The sequence below is a fragment of the Bos indicus genome, chromosome 1, assembly GCF_029378745.1.
Source record: "Bos indicus isolate NIAB-ARS_2022 breed Sahiwal x Tharparkar chromosome 1, NIAB-ARS_B.indTharparkar_mat_pri_1.0, whole genome shotgun sequence".
Taxonomy (NCBI): Eukaryota; Metazoa; Chordata; class Mammalia; order Artiodactyla; family Bovidae; genus Bos; species Bos indicus.
Window position 1 is genome coordinate 111,505,692 of NC_091760.1, and position 23,363 is coordinate 111,529,054.

General features: G+C 44.4%; 1 protein-coding gene and 1 pseudogene across 3 annotated transcripts in view; both read right to left on the bottom strand.

The window, feature by feature from the left end:
• Positions 1-1,007: 1,007 nt before the first annotated feature.
• KCNAB1 (potassium voltage-gated channel subfamily A regulatory beta subunit 1) overlaps positions 1,008-23,363 on the bottom strand; it is a 443,860-nt gene continuing 421,504 nt past the window's right edge. For all 3 annotated transcript variants that reach the window (XM_019960417.2, XM_019960426.2, XM_070792660.1), the window contains 3 exons: positions 14,017-14,137; positions 9,239-9,327; positions 1,008-3,258 (listed from right to left, as the gene is read on the bottom strand). In XM_019960417.2, the coding sequence (XP_019815976.1) occupies positions 3,169-3,258; positions 9,239-9,327; positions 14,017-14,137 (300 nt within the window). In that variant the 3' untranslated portion in view covers positions 1,008-3,168. The remainder of the gene's footprint in view (positions 3,259-9,238; positions 9,328-14,016; positions 14,138-23,363) is intronic.
• Positions 15,876-23,352, bottom strand: LOC139184063 (BAG family molecular chaperone regulator 4 pseudogene; annotated as a pseudogene).

Consider the following 23,363-nt stretch of genomic DNA (forward strand, 5'->3'; position numbering starts at 1 on the left):
TTTATACTCAAAATTCTTCTTGCTCTTTTTTTTTTTTTTTTGGCTGCACCGTAAGCCTTGAAGGATCTTAGTTCACCAACCACGGATCAAACCCAAGCCCTCTACATTGTAAGCGAGGAGTTTCAGCCACTGGACCGCCAGGGAAGTCCCCATAGCCAAGCTTTTTTAACTTAAAAAGTCACACACTGTTAGTTTAAAGCTAAAAAAAAAAATCACCCCTGAAAGACCTCTAGATGGGAGCACAACATACTGGATTCTAGGCCTGGTTCTGCCATCAGCTTGCGTATGAGTTGGGGTGAGTCCTTTAATGTCATCAGGTCTGGGTTCCTCATTTGCAAGGAGAGGGATGGGCCCAAGGATGGCGAAGGCCGGTCAAAGCCCTGACATCTCTCCGGTGACCCCTGGTGCACACTATGGATGAAGATGAAGTGGCAGTTCTTAAAGTGGGAAGCCAGACACAGGGCTTCTAGTTTTTATTTCCCTTGGCTGAAGTTTCGGTATGTGGCTGGCTGCCACCCAGGTTACCCTTTGGAATGGTATGTTCTCTGCCAAGGAAGTCTTTCCAGAAAAGAGCAGAAAATGAGAGTGCATGTGGAAATTTTTCTTAAGGATAAAATTGTGAAATGTATTTATCTAGTATATTCACCAGAGAAGGCAATGGCACCCCACTCCAGTATTCTTGCCTGGAAAATCCCATGGACAGAGGAGCCTGGAAGGCTGCAGTCCATGGGGTTGCTAAGAGTTGGAGACGACCGAGCGACTTCACTTTTACTTTTCACTTTCATGCATTGGAGAAGGAAATGGCAACCCACTCCAGTGTTCTTGCCTGGAGAATCCCAGGGACTGGGGGGAGCCTGGTGGGCTGCCGTCTATGGGGTTGCACAGAGTAGGACACGACTAAAGTGACTTAGCAGCAGCAGCAGTATATTCACCATGGCAGATGATTTGAATAAAAAACGAGATGTTCCCATGTTCAAGCAGTAATGTTTGTTTGATTTAATTTGCAGTTTCTTTTTTTTAATAATTACATCTCTTTATTTTTGGCTATGCTGGGTCTGCATTGCTGCATGCAGGCTTTCTCCAGTTGCAGAGAGCAGTGGCTTCTCATTGTGGAGCATGGGCTGTAGAGCATGAGGCCTCAGCCGTGGTGCAGGGGCTTAGCTGCTCCGTGTCATGGGGGATCTTAGTTCCTGGACCAGGGATCGAATCCATGTTGACTGCATTGGCAGGCAGATTCTTAATCACTGGATCACCAGGGAAGTTCCTACAGGTTCTTTTAAATGAGTTTGAGAACCTTTAACCTTAGTACCAAATATTTCTAAAATCCAAGGAGAAATATCTTTACTAGCTAATCACTTTCTACATTAAGAGAAGAAAAGTTTGGGTTACAATTTAAATCTTTTTGTAAAGCTATTTCTGTTAGGTATCATTCAGTGAGGCTTACCTGCCAGCATTATTTTTATTTAGATTTTTACTGCCTGTTTTATAAATATGGAGCTATGTATATATATATATATAGCCTTCTAGTGATAGACCAGATAAAAACTAATTGTGAGATTAAATGCATGTATGCTTTTATTACTCAAAGCAAATAAACTGCAATTCTAATTAGATGACTTCAGCTCATTTATGCATATAGTAGTTCACTGGATTGATTGAACACACAATGAACAACTGAAAAATGATCCATTTCCATTATTAATCTGATACGTTTGGACAGAAAACCCCAAAATTTGTTGGTATTTCATACTAACATTTTAAGATTTAGAAAACCATGAAATACATATTTGGAAATGATGGCAGAAAATAGCATTTTAAGCTGATAGTATACTTCTTCTGTAAGTCTCAATGATTTCTACTTGGGTGGACCTGTTGGCCAGTAAATTAAATTAGAATTTTGTACATGCTCAAGTGTCCAAATAGAGATATAATGGACCTCCCCCCTTGACATATACCTTCAAACTGGAAAAAAAGTTTTCTCCTTCCAGGTACACACACAGTATACTTGGTTTTCTCTCGTGGTATATGTAGGTAGCCAATAGTGGCAGGGCTGGGTATACCTCAACTGAGTGCCACAAGGCTAGGCCCCATTAATCCATGCAAAGAGGTTTCATGCATATAGTTTAATGCACACAGTGTGATTATGGAGTCGGGAAGTTCTTTAACAGTTGCTTTTCTCTGGGTGTGTTACTTTACCCAGCATATGTTGAGTAGTGACAGCATTTTCACAAAGCCCATGATTTACTTTTTGTCAAAAACACCAAGCATTATGCTGTAAAATCCCAGTGCTAATTAAACAGCAAACATTTGCCCTTCTGGGTGTTTTTACAGGTTTACTTAAAAAGTGAGCATGTGTATATTTATTTTTAAAGCTCAAATATTTAAACTTGCAGAAGCTTTGCCTACAAGCAGTCAAAAAGTATAAAGCAGGTTTTAGTAAAATGTAGAAAAGAATACTTCATTGCAGGTACATTTTATTCAAAGCAAAGCTTCTGTAGTAGTGTAATTCTCACTTTCATAAATTAACCAAACTGTCTCTAGTTAAAGATGGGGGTCTTCATCCTCTTAACACCTCTCCATGTAAATGAACATATTATTAGAATCCTAACAGACACTTTGGAGAAACTGCTGTACAGGGCCATTTTTGAGACCAAGCAACACTAAAAGATAATGAAAGCAGATAGTAATTTATGAAACAACGTGAATGTGAAAATAGAGAAAAAAAATTCAGTAAAATTGTTTCATCTGATTCTCTCAAGCAAGACTTTTGAGTGAACATAGCCTCCTCTTTCTGATGCAATCCATGCTGAATCTGTGGATTTTGTAATATATTCGTCCAACCTTTTTTAAGTTACTAAGTGCCTGAAGGTAATATGTCTTTTTCCTGCCATATACTTTGCCTAAACATGAGGTGTACAGAGCAATGTAAGAATAGGTGACTCCAGTCCAAGGTAAGAAAATAGAATGGATTTTCCTGTTTGTGAGTTTTTAGGTATGTTCATAATTTCAGGTGCACAGTGGTAGCAACAGCGGACACCTCAGAATCCAGGGACACTAGAGGTTGAGCAGTGGGCTGCTAAGTGATTCAAAACACTGGCTAGGAACACCATCCTGTACCTGTATAGACCGCTGTTTTACCATGCAGCTCCTTGTGGCCCATGCACGGCCTTAAGATCTATAGTCCTTTTTGCTGTAGGGCTTGTTGCGCAATATGTTATCAATCTCGTTTACCACGTGTGATGTCATCTTTGGGAGAACCTGAGAGCGCAAGAAGAACAAAGGACGTGGTCAGTACTTGATTTTTGTACTAAATGTTACGTGACATCATCTAGATTTGGATATGTTTACACATCACCACTAAATGCTGCCTCCCCAGCAGACGGGAAGCTCCGTAAGGCCAGGGGCCTTGTCTGTTCACACTGCAGCTCTAGAGCTTGTGAGGGTGCTTGGCCCTTAGCAGGTGCTCATAATTATTGGTTGTCATAGAAATATAGAATACCTAGAGCAGCTCTGTCCAGTAGAAATAAAATGAGAGCCATATGTGTAATTTTAGATTTTCTAGTGGTCACAGTAATAAAAGTGGGAAGAAGCAGGTGAAATTAATACACATTTTACTCCATTAGAGTTGAAATACCATTTGAACTTGCAGTCAGTATAGAATGTAATTAAGGTGTTTTACATGTTTTTAAGTCTTTCAGACCCAGGGTACGTTGTACACTTTTAATTCCATTTGGATTAGCTGCCTTACACACACTCAGTAGCCACGTGTGGCTGGAGGCTACAGTTGTGGACAGCATAGGTCTAGAGACTGAGATTCTAGCTGGTGGGCAGAACCCTGGTGAAGGATAGCTGCAGGTTATCTAACTGGCATCCTAGGTTAATGGAAGAGCATGAAGTGAGAAGTCTGTGAATGGGCTGGTACAAGTCGGGAGAGAATATGGGAGGTGTGGAGATGATGGGAAGAGGGAAGTTGTAAAGAACGGAAGGCCCTGAATGCCGTTTTTTGGAGTTGGAACTTTATGCTGTAGGTGGTGGGGAACCTCTCAGGACTTCTCAGCTGTGAATGACCCCATCAGCCACCTGGACATATTCTGAAGGATGATTTGGAAGGAGATTGAAAGGGGATACAGATGTTAGAAATACTCCAATCAGAGCCAGACACCAGGAGCCTTAACTAGACCGTAGTGTGTGCATACTCAGTCATGTTCGACTCTGACCCCCAGGACTGTAGCCTGCCAGGCTCCTCTGTCTATGGGGTTTCCCAGGTGAGTTTCCCAGGTGGGTTGCCATTTCCTACTCAACGGGAGTTTCCCCACCCAGAGGTGGAACCCATGTGTCTTGCATCTCCTACACTGGCAGGCAGATTCTTTACGCAGATTCTTTACCGTGGCATCACCTGGCTGGCAAGACAGTGGTGGGGGAGGAGAAAAGGAGTGACTCAGATTTTGGAGGCTGATGGTGATCTCAAGACTGGGTGACTAGGAAGATACTGGTGTAGCTAGCTGTAGAGAGACCACAGAAGTTAGGAGCATAAGAAGTTTGGGCGGGGGGTGGATATGCTGAGGTGAAGGTGCCTGTAGGACCCCATGGAGAAGTGACTTGCAGGCAACCAGAAGTGCAGCTGTGGGGCTTAGTGGTAGTGGGAGGACTGGAGTTGAGAATTTGCGAGTTATTTGCACAGTCATGCTCACTGAAGCCCTGGGAAAGGATGAGCTCATCTGGGGCCGGCTAGTGTTTATTGCACGAAGTGGGCCAAGGGCATGCATTACACCACAAGACGAGACAAAGGCAGACTTTCTTGCAAGAATAGTCTGACCCTGTGTGGAGGCCGTGGTGAAATACATTCACAATGACCGACTGTGCGGTTTCAGCCTCGCCCTTCCTGCGCTGCAGTCATGTTGGCCAGGGTGACCTTGTCTCCACTCAGTGCTCGCCTCAGAACCCTCAGGGCTTGGTTGGATGGCAGAGCTCTTTCCTCACTGGTCTGTAACATTTTCCTCTCTGAAGCTAAAGGAGAGTTTGGTTTCCTACCAGCTCTGAAGCCTCAGAGGCTCTAAACTTCTGTGCTGTTTAGAGTGAGACACAACAGTGAAACTCAGATCTAGAAACTGGACTTGTCAGAAGTTTTATGTCTAAAATATAGTGGGTTAGCTATATGTGGAAAAGGATTCTTCATTATACCAGTAAGAGATCTAAACATTAGAAAAGTGAAATCATACAAGTACTTGAATAAAACATGAAATATATGTATACATATGTATGTATGTGTGTATATATGCTTGTGTGTATGTGTATATATACGTGTGTGTGTATACATATACACACAAGACCTAAATATTCAAGAGAAGTCACACATTCAGCATTTTATGTCAAGTTGCCCCATTTTTTAATGTTGGCAACTATTTGAAAACATTTTCATCTACAGATCACACAAACATCCCATGAGCTAGCAGTTTTGCAGGCATAGTGTTATCGTGACTGCAGCAATTAGGCAGTGAGGAAGGGTCTGGGTGGCACTGCGGGGCTGGCAGGTATTAGGGAAGTCCTCCCGGAACTGGGTCACTGTCGAGCTGGACCTGGGGGATGGAGCAGGATTTGGCAGTCCGGGGTGGTGGACACTAGGTGGAGGACCACTATTCTGGGATTAGGACATCCTAGGGGAGGTAAGTGAGGGGGTGGGGGTCGGGCCTGGATGGGAAGGCCCGACTGCTGAGAAGCCTGGACTTCTCTGAGTAGGTGGTGGGGAACCTCAGAGGGGCTTTAAGGCTGGAGGATGGGGACCTGTGCAGGAGGGCTGCCTGCAGCTGCAGCTTCTCTCCAGTCTGATCTGTTGAGGCTCTGATTGATAAATGCCCCTCCAGTTAATGCTCAGCTTAGGCACATTCATTCCTTGGAGCAGCTGCCTTCCTTTGCCCATTACAGACTTCCTTCTTTATAGCCCCGGACACTGCACTCTTTTATTCAATCTCACCTACTGCTGCTGGGAGCCCCCAGCTCTCTCTACTCGCATTGTGTGGAGGGGCCCAGTCACAGCTTGCCAAGGGCAGAATCTCGTGCTGGGCTCACAGGAGGTGGGGTAGGAAGGGAGAGGGGACAGTAAGCCCTCCAGGTAACAGCTCCCTGCTTGACAACACCCCCTTTCTCTTACCCTTAGAGCACGGAAGCCCCATCCCGCTACCAGCCAGAGTTAGGGAGGAAATGCTTTGGGAAGATTACGGACTCAGTTCTCCTCTGAAATATATCTTTGGCTATCTGGAGAACTCCCACAGCCAGGAGTTACCTCTTTATTTTTTCGTAGGTACCATCTCAAGCAGTACTAGCCTCCCCTTGGAATGGCAGTGATCACTCCATTAGCATGATAGGAATCCTCAACTCCTTCCTCTTCTTGCCAAGCCATCCACAAGCCATGTCTCACCAAAACCTATGGAATCCTTGCTAGTCCAAGCTACCATCACCTGTCACCTGGATAACCCATCCATGCCTTTCTTCATTTTGCATTTCACACAGCAGCCAAAGCAATCTTTAAAAATTCAAAAAACAGTGTGTCCCTTCTCTGAAAACCCTCCAAAGGGTTTCCTATGAGGAGTACAAAACTCTGACTGCTCTAGTGTTCTGTTTTGTGTGACCTGTCCCCTGCCTGTGCTCACCACCCTTTATGCTCACTGCATGTTGACCACATTAGCCTCAGGCTTGTGCTCCCTGGAGAAGAGCCAAGTGCCTTTCCATCCCAGGTTTCCCAGATGGCCTAGTGGTAAAGAACCCGCCTGCCACTGCAGGAGATGCAGGCGACACGGATTCACTCCCTGGTTTAGGAAGATCCCCCAGAGAAGGGCATGGCAACCCACTCCAGTATTCTTACCTGGAGCATCCCACGGACAGAAGAGCCTGGTGGGCCACAGTCCAAGGCGTCACAGTCAGAAACGACTGAGCGCACACACACACACACACACACACACTCCCCATTTCAGGGCCTCTGCACTCCAAGGCGTCACAGTCAGAAACGACTGAGCGCGCGCGCGCGCGCGCGCACACACACACACACACACACACACTCCCCATTTCAGGGCCTCTGCACTCCAAGGCGTCACAGTCAGAAACGACTGAGCGCGCGCGCGCGCGCGCACACACACACACACACACACACACACACACACACACACACACTCCCCATTTCAGGGCCTCTGCACTCCAAGGCGTCACAGTCAGAAACGACTGAGCGCGCGTGCGCGCACACACACACACACATACACTCCCCATCTCAGGGCCTCTGCAGTCCTCTTCCCTGTGTCTGCTTTTTGCAGGGCTTTTCACATGCTGTGTCCTCCACTTCCAGGTTTCAGAATATATATATTCCAGGGGGGCCTTTGGCAAGAACATTATCTAAAGTGGGCTCACTTGTTTCCCAGTTGGTCTCTATTAAGACACCATCTTTATTTATTTATTTATCCCTTCTCACTTGAAATTATACATCTATTATGTGCCTCTCCCACTGGAATGTCGGCTCCTTGAAGGTTGGGTGATATGTGTCTGCTTTCCTGTGGTGTACCCAGTGCCGGCTACAGAGCAAGCTTGCTTAATTCACTCTTTCTCAGGCAGCCTGTGAGCTCTTGAGGGCAGTGACCTATATTTAGAATGGTCTCTGCCTAACATGGTGCCAGACACAGAATAAGCACTCACTATGTATTGTTGATCAGTTGCTCCGTCATGTCTGACTCTGCAACCCCATGAACTGCAGCACGCCAGGCCTCCCTGTCCTTCACTATCTCTCAGTTTGCTCAATATATATTAGTGGAATTGAAATCACTGGATTGCATTTCAGTTCCTTTGTGTATAGACTGTTCCTGTTTCCTTCTCCTCATTGTGTAGCCTTTATCTGTTCCCAAAGCATAAGTGAAAATAAGAGAAGATGGGGGTGGCTTTCATAAGAGGAGTATTCCCCAGGCAGAGATGGGGAACCCCACAATCCAGGAAGGGTTGTGGGGTTGGGGGTTTCTCAGAACCAGAGAGGCAGAGGTGTTTACCCAGCTGCACAGCCCTAAGAAAGGGGATGATGGGTAGGAGGTCTGCACCTTTATGTCCAGCATATTCAGGGCTGTTTTTCAAAAGAATTTTAAAACATTTTAAGTTTAGTTTGTCCCCATCTCCATCTACTTCCCTCTGAGAGAGGTAACAGGGCTAAGTGCTAGTTTCAGGGAAAGATGGACAGATGAGAAGCTGTTAAGATAGTTCTGTTACCCAATGAGCAAACTACCCTAGCTGTTAGGGCAGGTGACAGCTGTGGGAAGAGTTGTGGGTGTGCTCGCTCCTGTGGCCCCTGGCTGGGCTGAGCATGAGGCAGGCTCAGGACTGAAATGTGGCCATTAGGGATGGGCTGGTCACCACAGCCACCAACCCCACCCCTCTCCAGGACTCCCAGAACTTCACTCTCTTCCCCTCCTGCTGCCCTTACAGGCTTCCTGGGTACTTAAGGCACCATCCAGGCCTGGCAATCCCTGCAGGGGAGGAAGTAGGGGTGGATGCTCCTGAAACTGCTATTAGGGAGAGGTGATCCTGGAATTCTGAGCCTATTTGTCTTCAGTATGGCAAACATTGATTCATTCAATAGGCATTTCTTGAGTTGACTAAGGGCCATGGAGTCCTAGGAACTGGAAAATCAATGGAGAAGCAAGAAAGACACAGGTCTTTGACCTCAGGGGAGACAAGCAATTATACTACAGAAGTGCTGTGATGGAGAGAGGAATATAGGATACTAGGAGAGCAGAAAGGAGGGGCTTGGCATACTGCAGACTGACAATAAATATTTGTAGGGAAAAAAAGTGAATACATGATTATTCATATTGTCCTATGGCTGCTCCATTTCAAGCCAGTTATAGGGAAGGCTTTCATGCTTAGACCTGGGAACCCAGTTGCCAAGTGTAAGGAACACTGCTTGGGTCTTAAAACACACTGTCCACAGACACAAACTGTCCAAGAAATAAGCCTGGAGGAGACTGACTGTTAGTAAGAAGAGGACATCCCTGGATCCACGTACTGTGAAAGTTCTGTGGCTTCTTTTGCCGTTGTCCCCATTTCTCCTCTCCTCCCGTCCCTGTATCGGGGCTGTCATGCAACTCAGCTGTGAGGCGATGAAGGACAGAGGTGGGGGAGGAGGGGGCGGGTAGCCAGGACACTGCCTGGGGCGTCCTCAAAGGCACCAGGAGACTCCCTGCAGTTGGGTGGCAGGGGCTGCAATACTTGCCTGAATGGCACCGAGGTTTTCAATGAGCTGCTCAGGAGTGGATGATCCCAGGAGAACGGAACTCACACCCTCATTTCTCAGGCACCACGCTGGAAGAGAGAGCACCGGGTCAGGAAGCCAAAGCACTTCTGACTGTTGATGAGTTTGCAAACACCATCTGCAGTTCCTCTGTCTCAACCAAAACGTGTTAACTCTGTAGGATGATGGAGGTGCACTCCAGGATTGAGCCTCAGCAGCGCCCCTGTCGTGTAGAGGGCTTGGTAGAATCCATGCACGTGAACTGTGGCCTTAGGCCTCCTCTGCCCCACAAGTGGGGCGTCCAGTCCAGGAACACAGCCTTGTTCCGGAAGACACCTGACACAGCTCATGGATGGACATCCGGATTCCTGTTTCCATCTGTCTTTCCATCTCATTCATGCTCTCACTTTCTCCTCATCTGTTATGTGGAGTCCTTGTAGACTCTGGGTATCTGATCTGGATCCTTTGTTTCCACTGACCTGTCAGCCCTGTCTGGACTCCCTCTCTTCCTGACATGAGATCCATGGAGATCATCTCTCTTGCTAACCCTCTAACCCCTCACTCCGCCTTTACCTGTAGCAGCTTCTACCCTTAAACCCCTATTCAATCTTGGCCCTGTCGCCGTCAGCAGATGACCCAGCCTCCTACTTAGTGCAGAAACTTGAATCCCTCAGGTAGGCTATCCCTTAATTCCCCATTCGCCTACAGACCCAAGTACACACACACACACACATCCTCCAGTTTCAGAGGCTATGGGGTCATGTCTGTTCAAAGCCAAACTCTGTGCTGATCCCACTCCTTTTGCCTTTTCTTGGACTTGATTAGAGTCACTATTCTCTTCCTCTCTTGTTCTCCTGGATTTTTTATTTCTTACTGTTCTCTTTATCAAGAAAACGTAATCAAATTTCTCTCATTCTAAAATAAGCCTCCGGACTTGCCTGGTGGTCCAGTGGTTAAGAATCTGCCTGCCAACACAGGGGACGTGGGTTTGATCCCTGGTCTAGCTTCCTGTCTCCTCACTCTCTGCCTTGACATTTGTGTGTCAGCAGCAGTGTTTGTGAATCCTCTCCATCCCCAAATATGCTCTGTTTGTCCTCCTCCAGCCCTTGGCTTAAGTGGTCCCCTTGGTCTGGAATGGGCCTTTGCCTCATTCATATCTACTCATCATTTGGAATTCCTCATGGGCACAGCCTTCTCCCAAAGTCCTTCCCTGAGTCCCAAGCTGGGTTTGGCACTCCTACATGTTACTTCCCTCCTCCCACCTCCACAATGCCCTTCTCAACTGGGCTTCTCAGGTAGCTCAAATGGTAAAGAATACGCCTGCAATGCAGGAGACATGGGTTCGATCCCTGGGTTGGGAAGATCCCCTGGAGAAGGGAATGACAACCCACTCCAGTATTCTTGCCTGGAGAATTCCGTGGACAGAGGAGACTGGCGGGCTACACAGTCCATGGGGTCATAGAGTCGGATAGAACTGAGTGACTAACACATTTTATCATCACACTGTATTAAAACTATCCATTAATTTCTTGACTTGTCCACCAGAGTGTGAGATGTGTGTTATTTGCAGTTGGATGCTCAGCACCCAGCCCAGCACCTGCACACAGTAGGTGCTTATTAGATGTTGGTTGAGTAAATGGGGGCGTGAATAATTGATGGGCATCCCTTAAGACCTCTCCTACCCCATTTGCTCAGGCTGTGCTACCAACTGATGCTGTCAAGCTGTTACCATGCTCAGACGTTTTAAGGCAATCATAAATCCTTCCACATGAGCAAAATAATGTCCGATGAAGGCAACAATCCAAGTGATCCCAGGCTTTTTTTTGGCTGCTTTATTTCCTGCTTTGCACTTAGAACTCTTTTTTGGCGCTTGTGGAAGTTCTGAGCAGGGCACTGGGAAAATTATTGCCCATAAACTACTTGATGTCAGCAACAGCTGATTCCCCCGTGGGTGGCCAGGCGTAGGAGAACTCACTGGGCAGTGCTGGCCAACACCAGGGGAAACAGATGATTCTGGATAATCAGCATCTAATCAGGGATCACCTACAGGCAGATCCAGAGTGCCTCTTTATGAACAAGGTGTGTGTGCTGGCTCCTGTGCAGATGGGAGACGTGGGAACCAGCCCACAATTGGGCTCAAGTAGCTTGTTTTCTTGGAGAAGGCAATGGCACCCCACTCCAGTACTCTTGTCTGGAAAATCCCATGGACAGAGGAGCCTGGTAGGCTGCAGTCCATGGGGTTGCTAAAGAGTCAGACACGACTGAGCGACTTCACTTTGACTTTTCACTTTCGTGCGTTGGAGGAGGAAATGGCAACCCACTCCAGTGTTCTTGCCTGGAGAATCCCATGGACAGAGGAGCCTGGTGGGCTGCCGTCTATGGGGTCGCATAGAGTCGGACATGACTGAAGCGACTTAGCAGTAGCAGTAGCAGCAGCAGCTTGTTTTCTGCCAGAGGATCTCCCCTTCCCCCATACTTCTACTAGATCAAAAGTAATACGTCTGGAAATAATTTCCCTCTCAGTTTGAGAGTTCTGTGGTTAAAAACAAAACTACTTGTTTACATAGAAAAGAAAAGAAAAAAAAAATGACAGGCAAGAAAGACACCTGGGGACACAGAGGGAGGAAAAGGAAAAAAAAGTATGTTTTAACTTAAACTTGGACTCTGTAAAGAGTCGTGTACATCTGACATTTAGTGAAAGTCTAAATGTTGTAAAGATTTTCTCTTTAGAAAGACAGTATTCTTCTGTCTCTTTCAGAGCTGTGTTCAATACTCACTTTCATGTTACCACCTAACAATCATATTTATGGCTATGGTTTAAGAACAGATGTTTTTCTTTGTGCCTCTACCTCTGACCATATATAATGGCTAGGAGTGGACAGAGTTTCAGCACAGGATGTCTGATTCTTTGCAAAACCATCATCATCTTCACTCTCATCTTCACTAGTTACTTACTGAGCCTACTCTGCTTTACATACATAATTTCCTTTTACTCAATACATTTGCAAGATATATACTATTATACCCATTTTGCAGATGATAAAACTGATAGCAAGTTAAATAACTTGCTGATGTCAATAGCTAATACCTTTTACTGCATTCATTAAAGCTCTAGGGATGCTAACTGCTACTGCTAAGTCGCTTCAGTCGTGTCTGACTCTGTGCGACCCCATAGACGGCAGCCCACCAGGCTCCCCCCAGTCCCTGGGATTCTCCAAGCAAGAACACTGGAGTGGGTTGCCATTTCCTTCTCCAATGCATGAAAGTGAAAAGTGAAAGTGAAGTCTCTCAGTAGTGTCCGACTCCTAGCGACCCCATGGACTGCAGCCTACCAGGCTCCTCTGTCCATGGGATTTGCCAGGCAAGAGTACTGGAGTGGATTGCCATTGCCTTATCACATTCAATATAATCTTTGTTTTTTAGAAGAGAGGGTTAAAGCAATAGTCATACATATACTTAGGTAAATGGTATTCCCCCCCTACAGCCTCCTTCCATTTCCATCTTTTTGCGACTATTTACTGCCAACTATGATCTTCCTGCCTTCTAACATCAGAAGGGTCAAGCATTTAACAAATATTCTGTTATTTTATTTGCACAAAACTTATCTTGAGATTTTTATCTCATTGGTTCACTGTATCCGATTTATCCCAATCCTGCTATTTCTTACTCCTTGGGAATTTTTTCTAGAATCTATACCCATTTTATTCTCTTCTCACAGCTACCACATGAATTCTTTTCAGCCTCTTCTCCATTTGTAAAGTGGTGATAACAGTAGGGAAATTCCATTAACGTCTGTGATGGAGGACTAGGTCTAGGACCAGTATATACTTTGTGGGATTGTTCTGACAATTACAGAGGGATGATGATGAGCATGAAGAGCTTATCACAGAGCCTGGCAGATACTCCTCAGCAAGGGAACTGAAAATCTAGCTTTTCTGTTTAATCCCCAGTCTCTCACCACTTGTGGCTATTGAACATCGGAAATGTGTTTAGCCTGAATTGACATGTACTATAGATACAAAATGCACTCTGGATTTTGTAGGAAAGTGTGTGAAATATTATTAAATAAAAATATAATAAGCTTTTTATATTTATTACAGGTTAAAAATGACAGTATTTTGGCCATATTGGATTAAATGTGGTCCATTTAAAAATTAATTTCATCTATTTCTCTTTTACTTTTTTAACATGGCTCCTGGAAATTTAAAAGTTAAACAAATGATGTACATTGTATTTCTCTGGGACTGTTCTGATGCAATGTGGTCTTCAATTGTCACCAGTGACCGTGACCTTTCATTGACTCCACAGTGTCAGAAGAATCATCTTCACGGCCCTCAGAAGTTTTGGGACGCTGCTCCCCTAAGATAGGCTTTCCATGTGGCAGTGGCTTGGCCTCAGTCACAGCCCTGCTCCTCAGCCGCTCACCATCCCTGCCTTAGCTTCAACAGGGAAGGAAACTTGAGCCAGAAGCAGTGGATGTCACCACAGAGTTCAGGGACGCTCACCCTTGACACTGTGAGGACGTGTGCGTTTTCACTGACGTGTTCTTGTTTAAACTGTCTTACAAGGCAAAGGAGAGGAAGTGAGAAGAGTGTTTCAGCATGTGGAACACTCTGAGGAACTCTAAACAAAACCTCATTTTCAATAGAATTAACCGGGAGTGTTTGCTTCAGAGATTGTCTGCCCCTACACCAGGTGGTTTATCATGTGAGAGAGGTGAATCAGTAATAGAGAGGGCCTCCGTCCCCCGTGACTCTCACCCACGGCTAGCTGAGGTAGCGTGCATCCCAGACGCTCCGCGATCGGGGAAAGATCTTTCAGCTTGTTTTGCTGTTTTCTCCCTTCTTCACTCACAATTCTTTCCTTCAACCACTGGTAGCACTAGAGATAAGAAGAACATTTCAGTGTTAATGTCTGGAAAGGGTTTGATGCAAAGACTGTTAACTCTATTAAATATAAGAGCCTTGTGGTGAATTCCTGAGTCTTCTTGGCCCTGACCTTTCTGTTTGCAAACAAGGATGCTTATGTCTTCATGCAAAGAAATGTTCCCTGTGGTCTCGCACCTTATTTATTGGTTCAAGACAGATTGATTTTGTCTAAAGCTCACCATTCAAATCCATCGACATGTACAAAAGTTGCTAAAATCCTGACATATAATCAATTATATCCCGTCTGGAAAAGATGGTTCTTATTGTGATAGCCCTTAGAATGTAGGTGGGTGGGAGAGGGGGAAGGTATTTACATTTCACCAAGGGCTGTTATGTTTCTTTTTTTATGCAGAAAATTGGGTGCCAAGCTTTCTGCTCAAAGGAAGTCATTATGTTACATTCTTGCTGTAGCTGTCTTTCTCCCTCTTGCCTTCAATTTACCCCGTCTCTCCTGTATTCTTTTAATGCGGTTTATCGTAAGCTTTGTCTACTCTTTCTAGAAGATGTGGATAGGTACCAGTACATTTTTAAAGTGGATAAAGACTTTCCCAAATGTGTATTACATGTTTGTATAATGTTTGAAACTTAAAAAGGCAAGGATGCTTATAAAGGTAAATGGGAAACTAATCTTTAAAACCTATAAGACGAGGCTGACTCTGATGTAGCCTATAAAGTGTGCCTAATTTCCTAAATGTAAGGAAAGAAATCTTTTAGAACTTCTCAATGCCCTATTTTTTAGAAGGTTCTGCTCTTACTATGAAACAAGGAGCAACAGACTCTTATGTACAAAACTAGCACTGTACAGCAACACCCAAAGGAAAAGAATATTTGTAAGAATGTTAGTCTGTTTTAGTGACAATAATAAGAACCGTCCCCTGTGTGGCAAAGTTGACTTCCTCCACTGTGTGTGTGGTGACACAGTTGCCACCACAGACCTTTTCCGTCTCATAGGCAGCAGAAAGCTGGGCAGTCATCACCAAATCTCCACCCACGTGATTTCAGTAGGCTGCTGGCTTTCAAGTATTTTTTTCATCATTACAAGATAGGATTTCCAAAGAAAAAGGCAACCACATTGTTTTGTTATGATTTCTGGAATGATTTTGCAGATATGAAAAGAAGGAAGAATAAGCACACCCAGTTTTGTTCTCCTCCTAGATCTCAGGGGCTTATGGTCTGGCTCCTTTCGTTAAGTTTACTTAGCAAAATGGCCAAGAGTTTTCCTAGTCTCAGCTCCAGAGACCTCAGCTTCTTCCAAGAGGAAGCACAGCCTGGGGCATCTCTCTGGAGGTGATGGCTGGTGCCAGCAGTGATGAGGTGGACAGTTAAGGGCAATCAGCACTTCCCGGGCAGCATGCTGGGTACATCAGAAAGTCCCTGAACTTACTTCTGCAGTCCTCAAGGGGAATAATATCACCCATTCTCATTTCAATCTCATAACATCTTTCAAGGACCAGAATGTCTGTTATTCAAATGAAAAGAAAAAAGCTTGAAAACCAATAGCCAAAACTCTCTTGAGTTATTGCTTTTTACTACTAGGAGAGTTCCTCAGGTTTCAGTATATACCACATACATAAAGAATAATTGACTGACTTATCAGTCTTATGAAATTCTAGTTTTTGAAATCTTATTATCTGCAACACATTTTTATTCTTAAGATTGAGTTACAAGTTGGATATGTGTGTTGAGTGTGTGTGCGTGTGTGAATGTAATGTCTGCATTACATACACACTCCATAATGAGAGGAAGATTTCTTCTCTAAATTTCTTTTTTTAATCTTTGGCTGTGCCGGGTCTTCGTTGCCCTGTGCAGGCTTCTCATTGTGGTGGCTTCTCTTATCGCGGAGCACAGGCTCTAGGATGTGGGACGTCAGTAGCTGTGGCATGTGGACTCAGTAATTTCAGCTCCTGGGCTCTGGAGCACAGGTTTGGTAGTTACGGCCCATGGGCTTAGTTGCCAGGTGGCATGTGGGATCTTCCTGGACCAGGGATCGAACCTGTGTCTCCTGCAATGGCGGGCAGATTCTTTGCCACTGAGCCACCATGGAAGCTCTGAGAGGAAGATTTCTAAAAATAACAAATACCAAACATCCATTTATTGAGTACTTTTCTCTCTACCCTCAACATAACTCTTGCTCTAATCACTGGGAAACATAAGCAGGTTAGGGTTTTGTAAAAGTAGATACATAGTATTTACACGACTTTCTGCAAACCAAAGGAAACAAATGTGTTTTGGAAATAAATAGCTTTAATGGTTTTAGAAATGGGAAAATGTTTGCATAGGGAGGAGATGAAGCTTAACTAAAATTTCAATTAAATATGGAAGTGAACCAGTGTTTTTGGTAAGAAGATTGACCATAGGTGTGGTTGTATGCAATAATAAACCCAGCTTGTGGACTGCCATGAATCAAAAGATAAAATTTTGTCTTCCACTCCTATTATATTGCTTAATCCTATTCCTCCAGTGACTTATTTACATGATGATTGTTCTTTCTAACCAAGTGGAAGGCAGGGATGGCTTCTTGTTCGTGTCAGCATCTCCAGTCTTGACACAGTGGTTGACAAAGAGGAGGGGCTCAGCCAATATGGTGATGAGGAAAGATCTGAGAAACCAGGATTCCACACAGTAAAGATAGTTGTCTTCAGTTTTTCAGATTGAATGCAGACATGTGTATCACATAGGGCTTGTGGATTCCACATAGTTTCATAATTCACCCCTTCTCATGTCTGTCTCTAGCAAGTCCCTGAGTTACTCCTTAGGGTTGAGACTGTTTCATTCATCTGTCTCCTCAGTCCTCAGCACAGGGCTCAGCACTGACTAGACACTCAGTAAATATTTGCCAAAGGAACAACTGAATGAGCCTTCTTCTTAATAGATTACTGAGCTATTACTTTTATACATAAGTCACAAAATTCTTTAAAATTTCCTAAAGCCTGTTTCTTTGCCATCTTCTAATGCTGTGGCCATTATCTCTGTGACTGCCATTTTATAGGTAACCGTAACAGGATGGGAATAGTCTGTGAGATATGCCCCAAACACCTCAGTTGGCTGTCAGTTAATCCCAGCCTGGAACTTAGGCAGCAACTATAAAGTCATGGACAGAATCAGTCACATTTCATTAGTGGGCCTAATTTAGCATTCAAGATCATTGACTATTTCTAGCTGAACAATTGAAGTCTTTGGCTTAAAAGAGCAGCAAAGTCTTCATTATTGAGGTAAAAATCTCTAGGTAAAATGCTGGCGCTAAAATGTTTCCTTCTGAAATTGTACCATAATGTGGAAATATCCTTAGTTTCTTAATGTGAACAACTGGAGTTCTTGGACTGTCCCTCTCCCCATTCCTTTGCTCCACCTATGTTTGCATGTTTCTTCTTTCCCTTTGACAAAAAGGTATATATTTTTCTGTTTTTTTTTTTTCTTATAATGTATTTTCCTAATAATAGGGAAGAACTGTCCATAAATCTTATTGGACTTTTCATTTATATTTAAACTTTTTATTTAAAAGCTGCTCACTTGGTCTCTGATTGTTCAGTTGGTAAAGAATCTGCCTGCAATGCAGGAGTCCCCGGTTCCATTCCTGGGTTGGGAAGATCCACTGGAGAAGGGACAGGCTACCCACTCCAGTATTCTTGGGCTTCCCTTGTGGCTCAGCTGGTAAAGAATCTGCCTGCAATGCGGGAGACCTGGGTTCGATCCCTGGGTTGGGAAGATCCCCTGGAGAAGGGAAAGGCTACCCACTCCAGTATTCTGGCCTGGAGAATTCCATGGACTATACAGTCCATGGGGTTGCAAAGAGTCGGACACGACTGAGCGAGTTTCACTTCACTTCACTTCATCTGGTCTCTTGATCAGACATTGTTGATCCTTGGTTATGGCTTATTGTATTCTTTCAGGAAACAATTGTTGAGTACCTATCATGTGCCAGGCTCTGTGGTGAGTTATGTGAGTAAGTTTCAGTTTCTATCCCAAAGGTATTCATGAATCATTGTCTGGTAACTGGAGAAGTGTTTTGTAGTTGGGGTGCCCCCTCAGTGATTTCCTCAGAAGCTATGTTTGCACTGCTTCTTTATGGGAAATACCGCACCATCAGTGCAAGACACGAACGAGGCACAGCACCTTGTCCTTTGGCCCCTGTCATTGGTCTGCTAGCTTGGCATATGACCCAAGCTTGGCCAGTCTTCTCTGTACCGAAGCTGTTATAGAAAATTCTCTTTTCTCTCAAGTTATATGCCTTTAAGGATGTAAGCCTGGCAGTCACTAGCGTTCTTGTTCCTGGGCTCGTGAGGAAGACCCATTTGTAGTCGCAGAAATTGACACATGTGGAGAGAAACAGGAGATGGAGAGTCCTGAAAATGGGCAGATCTATGGATAGAGTCACCCCTGAGGCCATCCCACTCCATCTTTCCCAGGGAGTGTCTGTCTATGTGCTCCCTTCTTTGATTAAATAAAGTTGAATTGCATTTTGTTGCTTGCAGTCAGAGGATTCTAAGTCTGTAAGAAGTGTTTGTGGAATGTTAGAGGAAGGTACGAATAACTGAAGTTTTGCAAAGTAAAGACAGGCTTCACAGAGTGAAGACAACCAAGCTTTGTCTTTAGAGATGGCTTTCCACAGCCAGAGAAAAAGAAGGGCGTTTCTGGGAGGCAAAAACAAGTATAGTGCATTTGGGTGAAAAAATGAACTAATATGATTTGGGGAGAGATAAGAATGGAAAAATGGGCTCAATTAAGACCCCAAGAGTATTTCCTTGAACACTCTTCTGTGGGTTTTTAGGTTTTGTCATCTAATCAATATTGGGAAGTCATTAAGGATTTAGGGCAGGGTTATGATATAGTCAGATTAATCTTTTAGAAAGATATTTGGTCACATAATTAATATGGATAGTAGATAACTGGTGGGCAGTTGAAAAAGAGGGGTGAATCAGAGTCTAGATGGGAGGTTATTGTGGCAAACCAGGAAAGAAATGATGATGATCTAAACAAGGGCGGTGCAAGGGAAGGACCACTGAGGTCAGGATGTGGACTGGAGGAGTTGGTGTCCTGCTGGATAAGACTTAGGGAGGAGGAGAGGCAGACTGAGATAAGCCTTGGCTTCAGGCTGGGGTGACCAAGGGACGGGTGGAGGCACTGTTAACTGAGGATTCTGGGCAGGTTTTGGGGAGTGTGGATAGATTCCATTAGGCATGTCAGATGCCCATTGGATAGCCATGTGGAGGTGTCTAATAGACACGAAGTAGTGGTGTTCAGCTCAGCAGTGAAGTCAGTGCCGATGACACTGATTTAGAAGTCTTTGTAACAGTGGTGGGCCACATGCAGTCTCCCAGAAAGCCACATGGGTAGTATTACTTTCTAAAAGATAGGATAAATAAACTGAGTATTAAATACCTAACAGTTCAGTGTTTACAACTGAAATAAAATATTAGCATCTTTATTGGTGTAACTTAAAATAGCCATTGTGAAATACCAACCATTCTATTTTGGGGGAAGGTCAAAGTTGCCATTTTATTTATCTATTTGCCTAGCTCTTTTTTTTTTTTTTTTAAGATAATCATACTATATTTGTGAACTGCAAATAACAAAACAAAACAGAGGTCCAAGGGGGCTAAAGTCCAAGCTGTAATTTACACACAAAGTGTATGGTGAAAGCAGTTACAATGTATACAAATGTGACAAGTTATCCAGATGTTTTAAAAAAACAGAGCCTGTCCAAAGAACATCCAGTCTTATCCTGTAGGTTTCTGAGGAGCCTGTTACACAAGGTGAATTCCCCTCCTGCTGATAAGAAGCAGCTTGCCGAGGACACCCATATATTTCTTACCGGGAGAGTCTACTTGGCATTACCGATAACCCAAGAGCTCCCTATTACATTCACTGGTCTGAAAACAACTCATAACCCAACTGTTCTTCCAAGTCCTTTACCAGTTTTTCAAGCTTTCTATCAAAGGAAAGTTGGAATATATTGCTTCTTGTCATCAACAGGCATTTCAAAAGGAGGGTAATTAACCAAAATCAAGAGTTCTTTGGTTGAGTTAGTAACAGGCTTCTCCTTTGTTCTAAATCCCTTCATAATCCCTTTCCCCACCAATTTTTCCAGTATGGCCTGGATTTTACAAACCACCTCTTTCCTGGCCTGCTGGACGGAGTCCTGGCCCCCAGTTTCAACTGAATCCAGTTCCAGAAGTTCCTTGATTAGCATCTCTTCCAGAAGCCAGTAGGCTTTGTCTGTCTTTTTTCCTATGAACTCTTCTACTTGCTCAAGATACTGGACCTTCTCCAGCACATGTATGATTTTTTTAATGCTTGGGGGAGTCCCTTCATCTGAAGATAAACACTCTTCAGCAAGATGATTACCCTCGTCTTGAGTGCAGGGATGTTCGTAGGTGGCATTACCGTACAGATGAGGCTCAGCACTATACTGGACCTGGGAATCCAAAAGCTCCGAACTGTCATTGTTCACTGATCCCGAGGACTGCCGTACTGATGGACACTGCAAGGAAAGTTGTGCTGGCTCATGTCTTGATCTGGTTCGCTGTAGGTGTAGGAGGAGTCCTTAGGCTGTGGGGGTGGTGGTCCTGCTGGGGGTACATCCAACGGGAGACTGGGGTTGGGCTGTTGCCAGGTGAACGGTAAGTGCTTGGAACCTCTGTGGAGTAATTGGTCTGAGCATACCCAGGTGTGTAATAGGCCCCAGGGTATGAGGCAGTATTTGTCCCGGGGCCAGTGGGATACGGTGGGCCATATCCCCTATTTGTATAAGAATTCAAACTGGCTTTGCATTTCCGATCTTCCAGGGAATGTACTTGGGTGAGGAGCCGGAGGTCGGGCAGCAGCATTCCAATAGTTAGAATTGTAACTAGGATATGGTGGCTACTCCTGGTGGCCTCCGCCAGCATGACCAGGCTCTGACCAGGCGCCTCCAGACGCTTAGTAGCCATTGCCTCCTCCGCCTTCCCCCGGCCAGGTGGTCTCCGCCGGGCCGCCCCCGCGCCCCCGCCAGGAAATGGGAGGCTGGGGAGGCTCGGGGCACGGGGAGTAGATGGGCGGAAGCGGAGGCACCGGCACATCTCCACCCCCAGGCCGTAGTAGCGGCCATAAGATGGGCCGTCACTGGGGCCGTAGCCCGAGTGCCTCAAGGCCAACATGCTCCATTTTTAAAAAAAAATGTTTTTACTATTACAATTCTCGCTCACTCTTAAGGTTGAGAGACAGAGAGAGATACACACACACATAACATTATTATTAGTGGCATTAATTTTTGCTTAAGTGGCTTTTCTAAGTGTACATATATTAGTCAAGAAAGCACTTAGGCTGATGAATTAAGACGTGTGCTTTGGGACTGGCTTCCTTTTACCTTTGGAGACTCTTTAATGCTTATTGTTAAGGATGCTTCAAAAAATGCTGAAAAGTCAACAACAAGAAATATTTTTTGAGTTGCTTTTGGGCTTAGCTACCTTCAAATATTCTGCATCTCCCCCTCCCCCCCCCCCCCTTTAGTTAGTGCATTTTAAGCAGGTTTTCAGCTATTTGTAGCCTTTTCTCAAACAGTGATGGAGATCAGTCAATCATATACTCCAAATACAGCGCTGCTACTTCTTCCTCATTTAAAAACATTAATTTGAAGGGAAACAAAAATGCCTTTAGGGAGAAGAACTGAGAGTCAGGAGACCTGGGTTCTACTGCTAACTTTATTATGAGTTTATGCCCTTGGATTGTTATCTAATATCTTTGTTCTCAGTTTCTGCATCTGGAAAAGGTTTACCCTCTTATAAGGATAGTCTGAGAACAAACACCCCACGTATATGGAAACACTTTGAGTTTTTCAGAAAGTCTCTGAAAGAATGTAAGAAACTTAACATCCTTAGCTACAACTGACTAAAAGCCATCTGTATCCATTTATCTTTGTGAGGATAAAAGGAGGTAAAAAACAAACACATGCTTATCCCAGTGCTTGGCAAGCAGTAGGTGCTCAGCTAAAATCACAATTTCAGTGCTTTTCTTGCCATCCTCCTTTTATCCCTTCTTTCCTAAAATGCTTTTAGTTTTCCTTTGCTAACTTATTTAAAACTTTTGACTTTTTCAGACACAAGACCATATTTAATATTTTAGGATAATCAGTGTAATAATACAAAGCTAGAAGCAGGACCATGTCACCATGTTTTAGGAAATATGTATATTATCTTAGAGAACAAACACACTAATAGGTCAACTGTTAGAGCAGAAAGAAAAGTGATAGACCTAGAGTCTGGAGAAGGTCCTGACGGGAAGCACACAGTGGTTCCAGCCACACTGATTAAAGTGTTGGTAGTTCAGGCTTAACTTGAGCTGTCCTTGTGCTGACTTTGTGCTGATGGAAGCAAGAGGCTGTGTCAGACTTCTGCTTCCTTTTGGGGGCGTTTGGCAAGTGTGAATTTTAAAAATGCCAATATTCTCTCTCCCTTGACATTACAGAGTAATTTGTGATTCTAATGTTATTACACATTCTCTCAAGTTTTTAAAAACAGACATGTTGTTATTAACAAGGAGAGATGTTTGGAGTACTCTCCAATAAATTAATCATCAAGATGTTCTGAATGGAGGTTAATTTTATGTCAGTGATCTTGAATATCTTTACTCTTCAGAGAAGAATTCAAGCGGCAAGACTCAGCAACTGGAGTTGATTTCTGCAAATGCCAGCCCTGAGCCTCAGTGACAGATGCTTGGCTCTGTATCTGCCCCAAACCTTCCTTCCTTAACCCCCACCTTCACATATTAAGAAGTGTCAACCAACCTCAAACCTACTCAGTACAACCAGTTTGCCCCATATGGATTAAACCTCCATGCCTTAAATTTTGTTAAGAAAAGTAAAATGAGATCCTCTTATATAGAAGATGGATTTTACATTTCCGTCTGTGTCAAAGGAGGAATGAAATGCCTTCTTTAATATAAGAATAAATAAATGTAGGAAATTGAGTCCTACGAATCCAACCAGGTCACTGGGCATCTCTCCCGGTCCGCAGAGGAGGGGAGCTTTCTGCATTGAAGCCTGACCAGAAGCAGGGCCCTCCAGAGGGCTGGGGGACTGCCAGGGGACGCCTGCCAGGCTGAGGCCACACTCGGCCTGAGCCAGGAAGCCTCAGGCTGCTGCTGGGCTCTTCTGTTCAGTTTCCTTTTCTCCCTCGTTCCCATGCCCAGACTCTTTCCTAGAG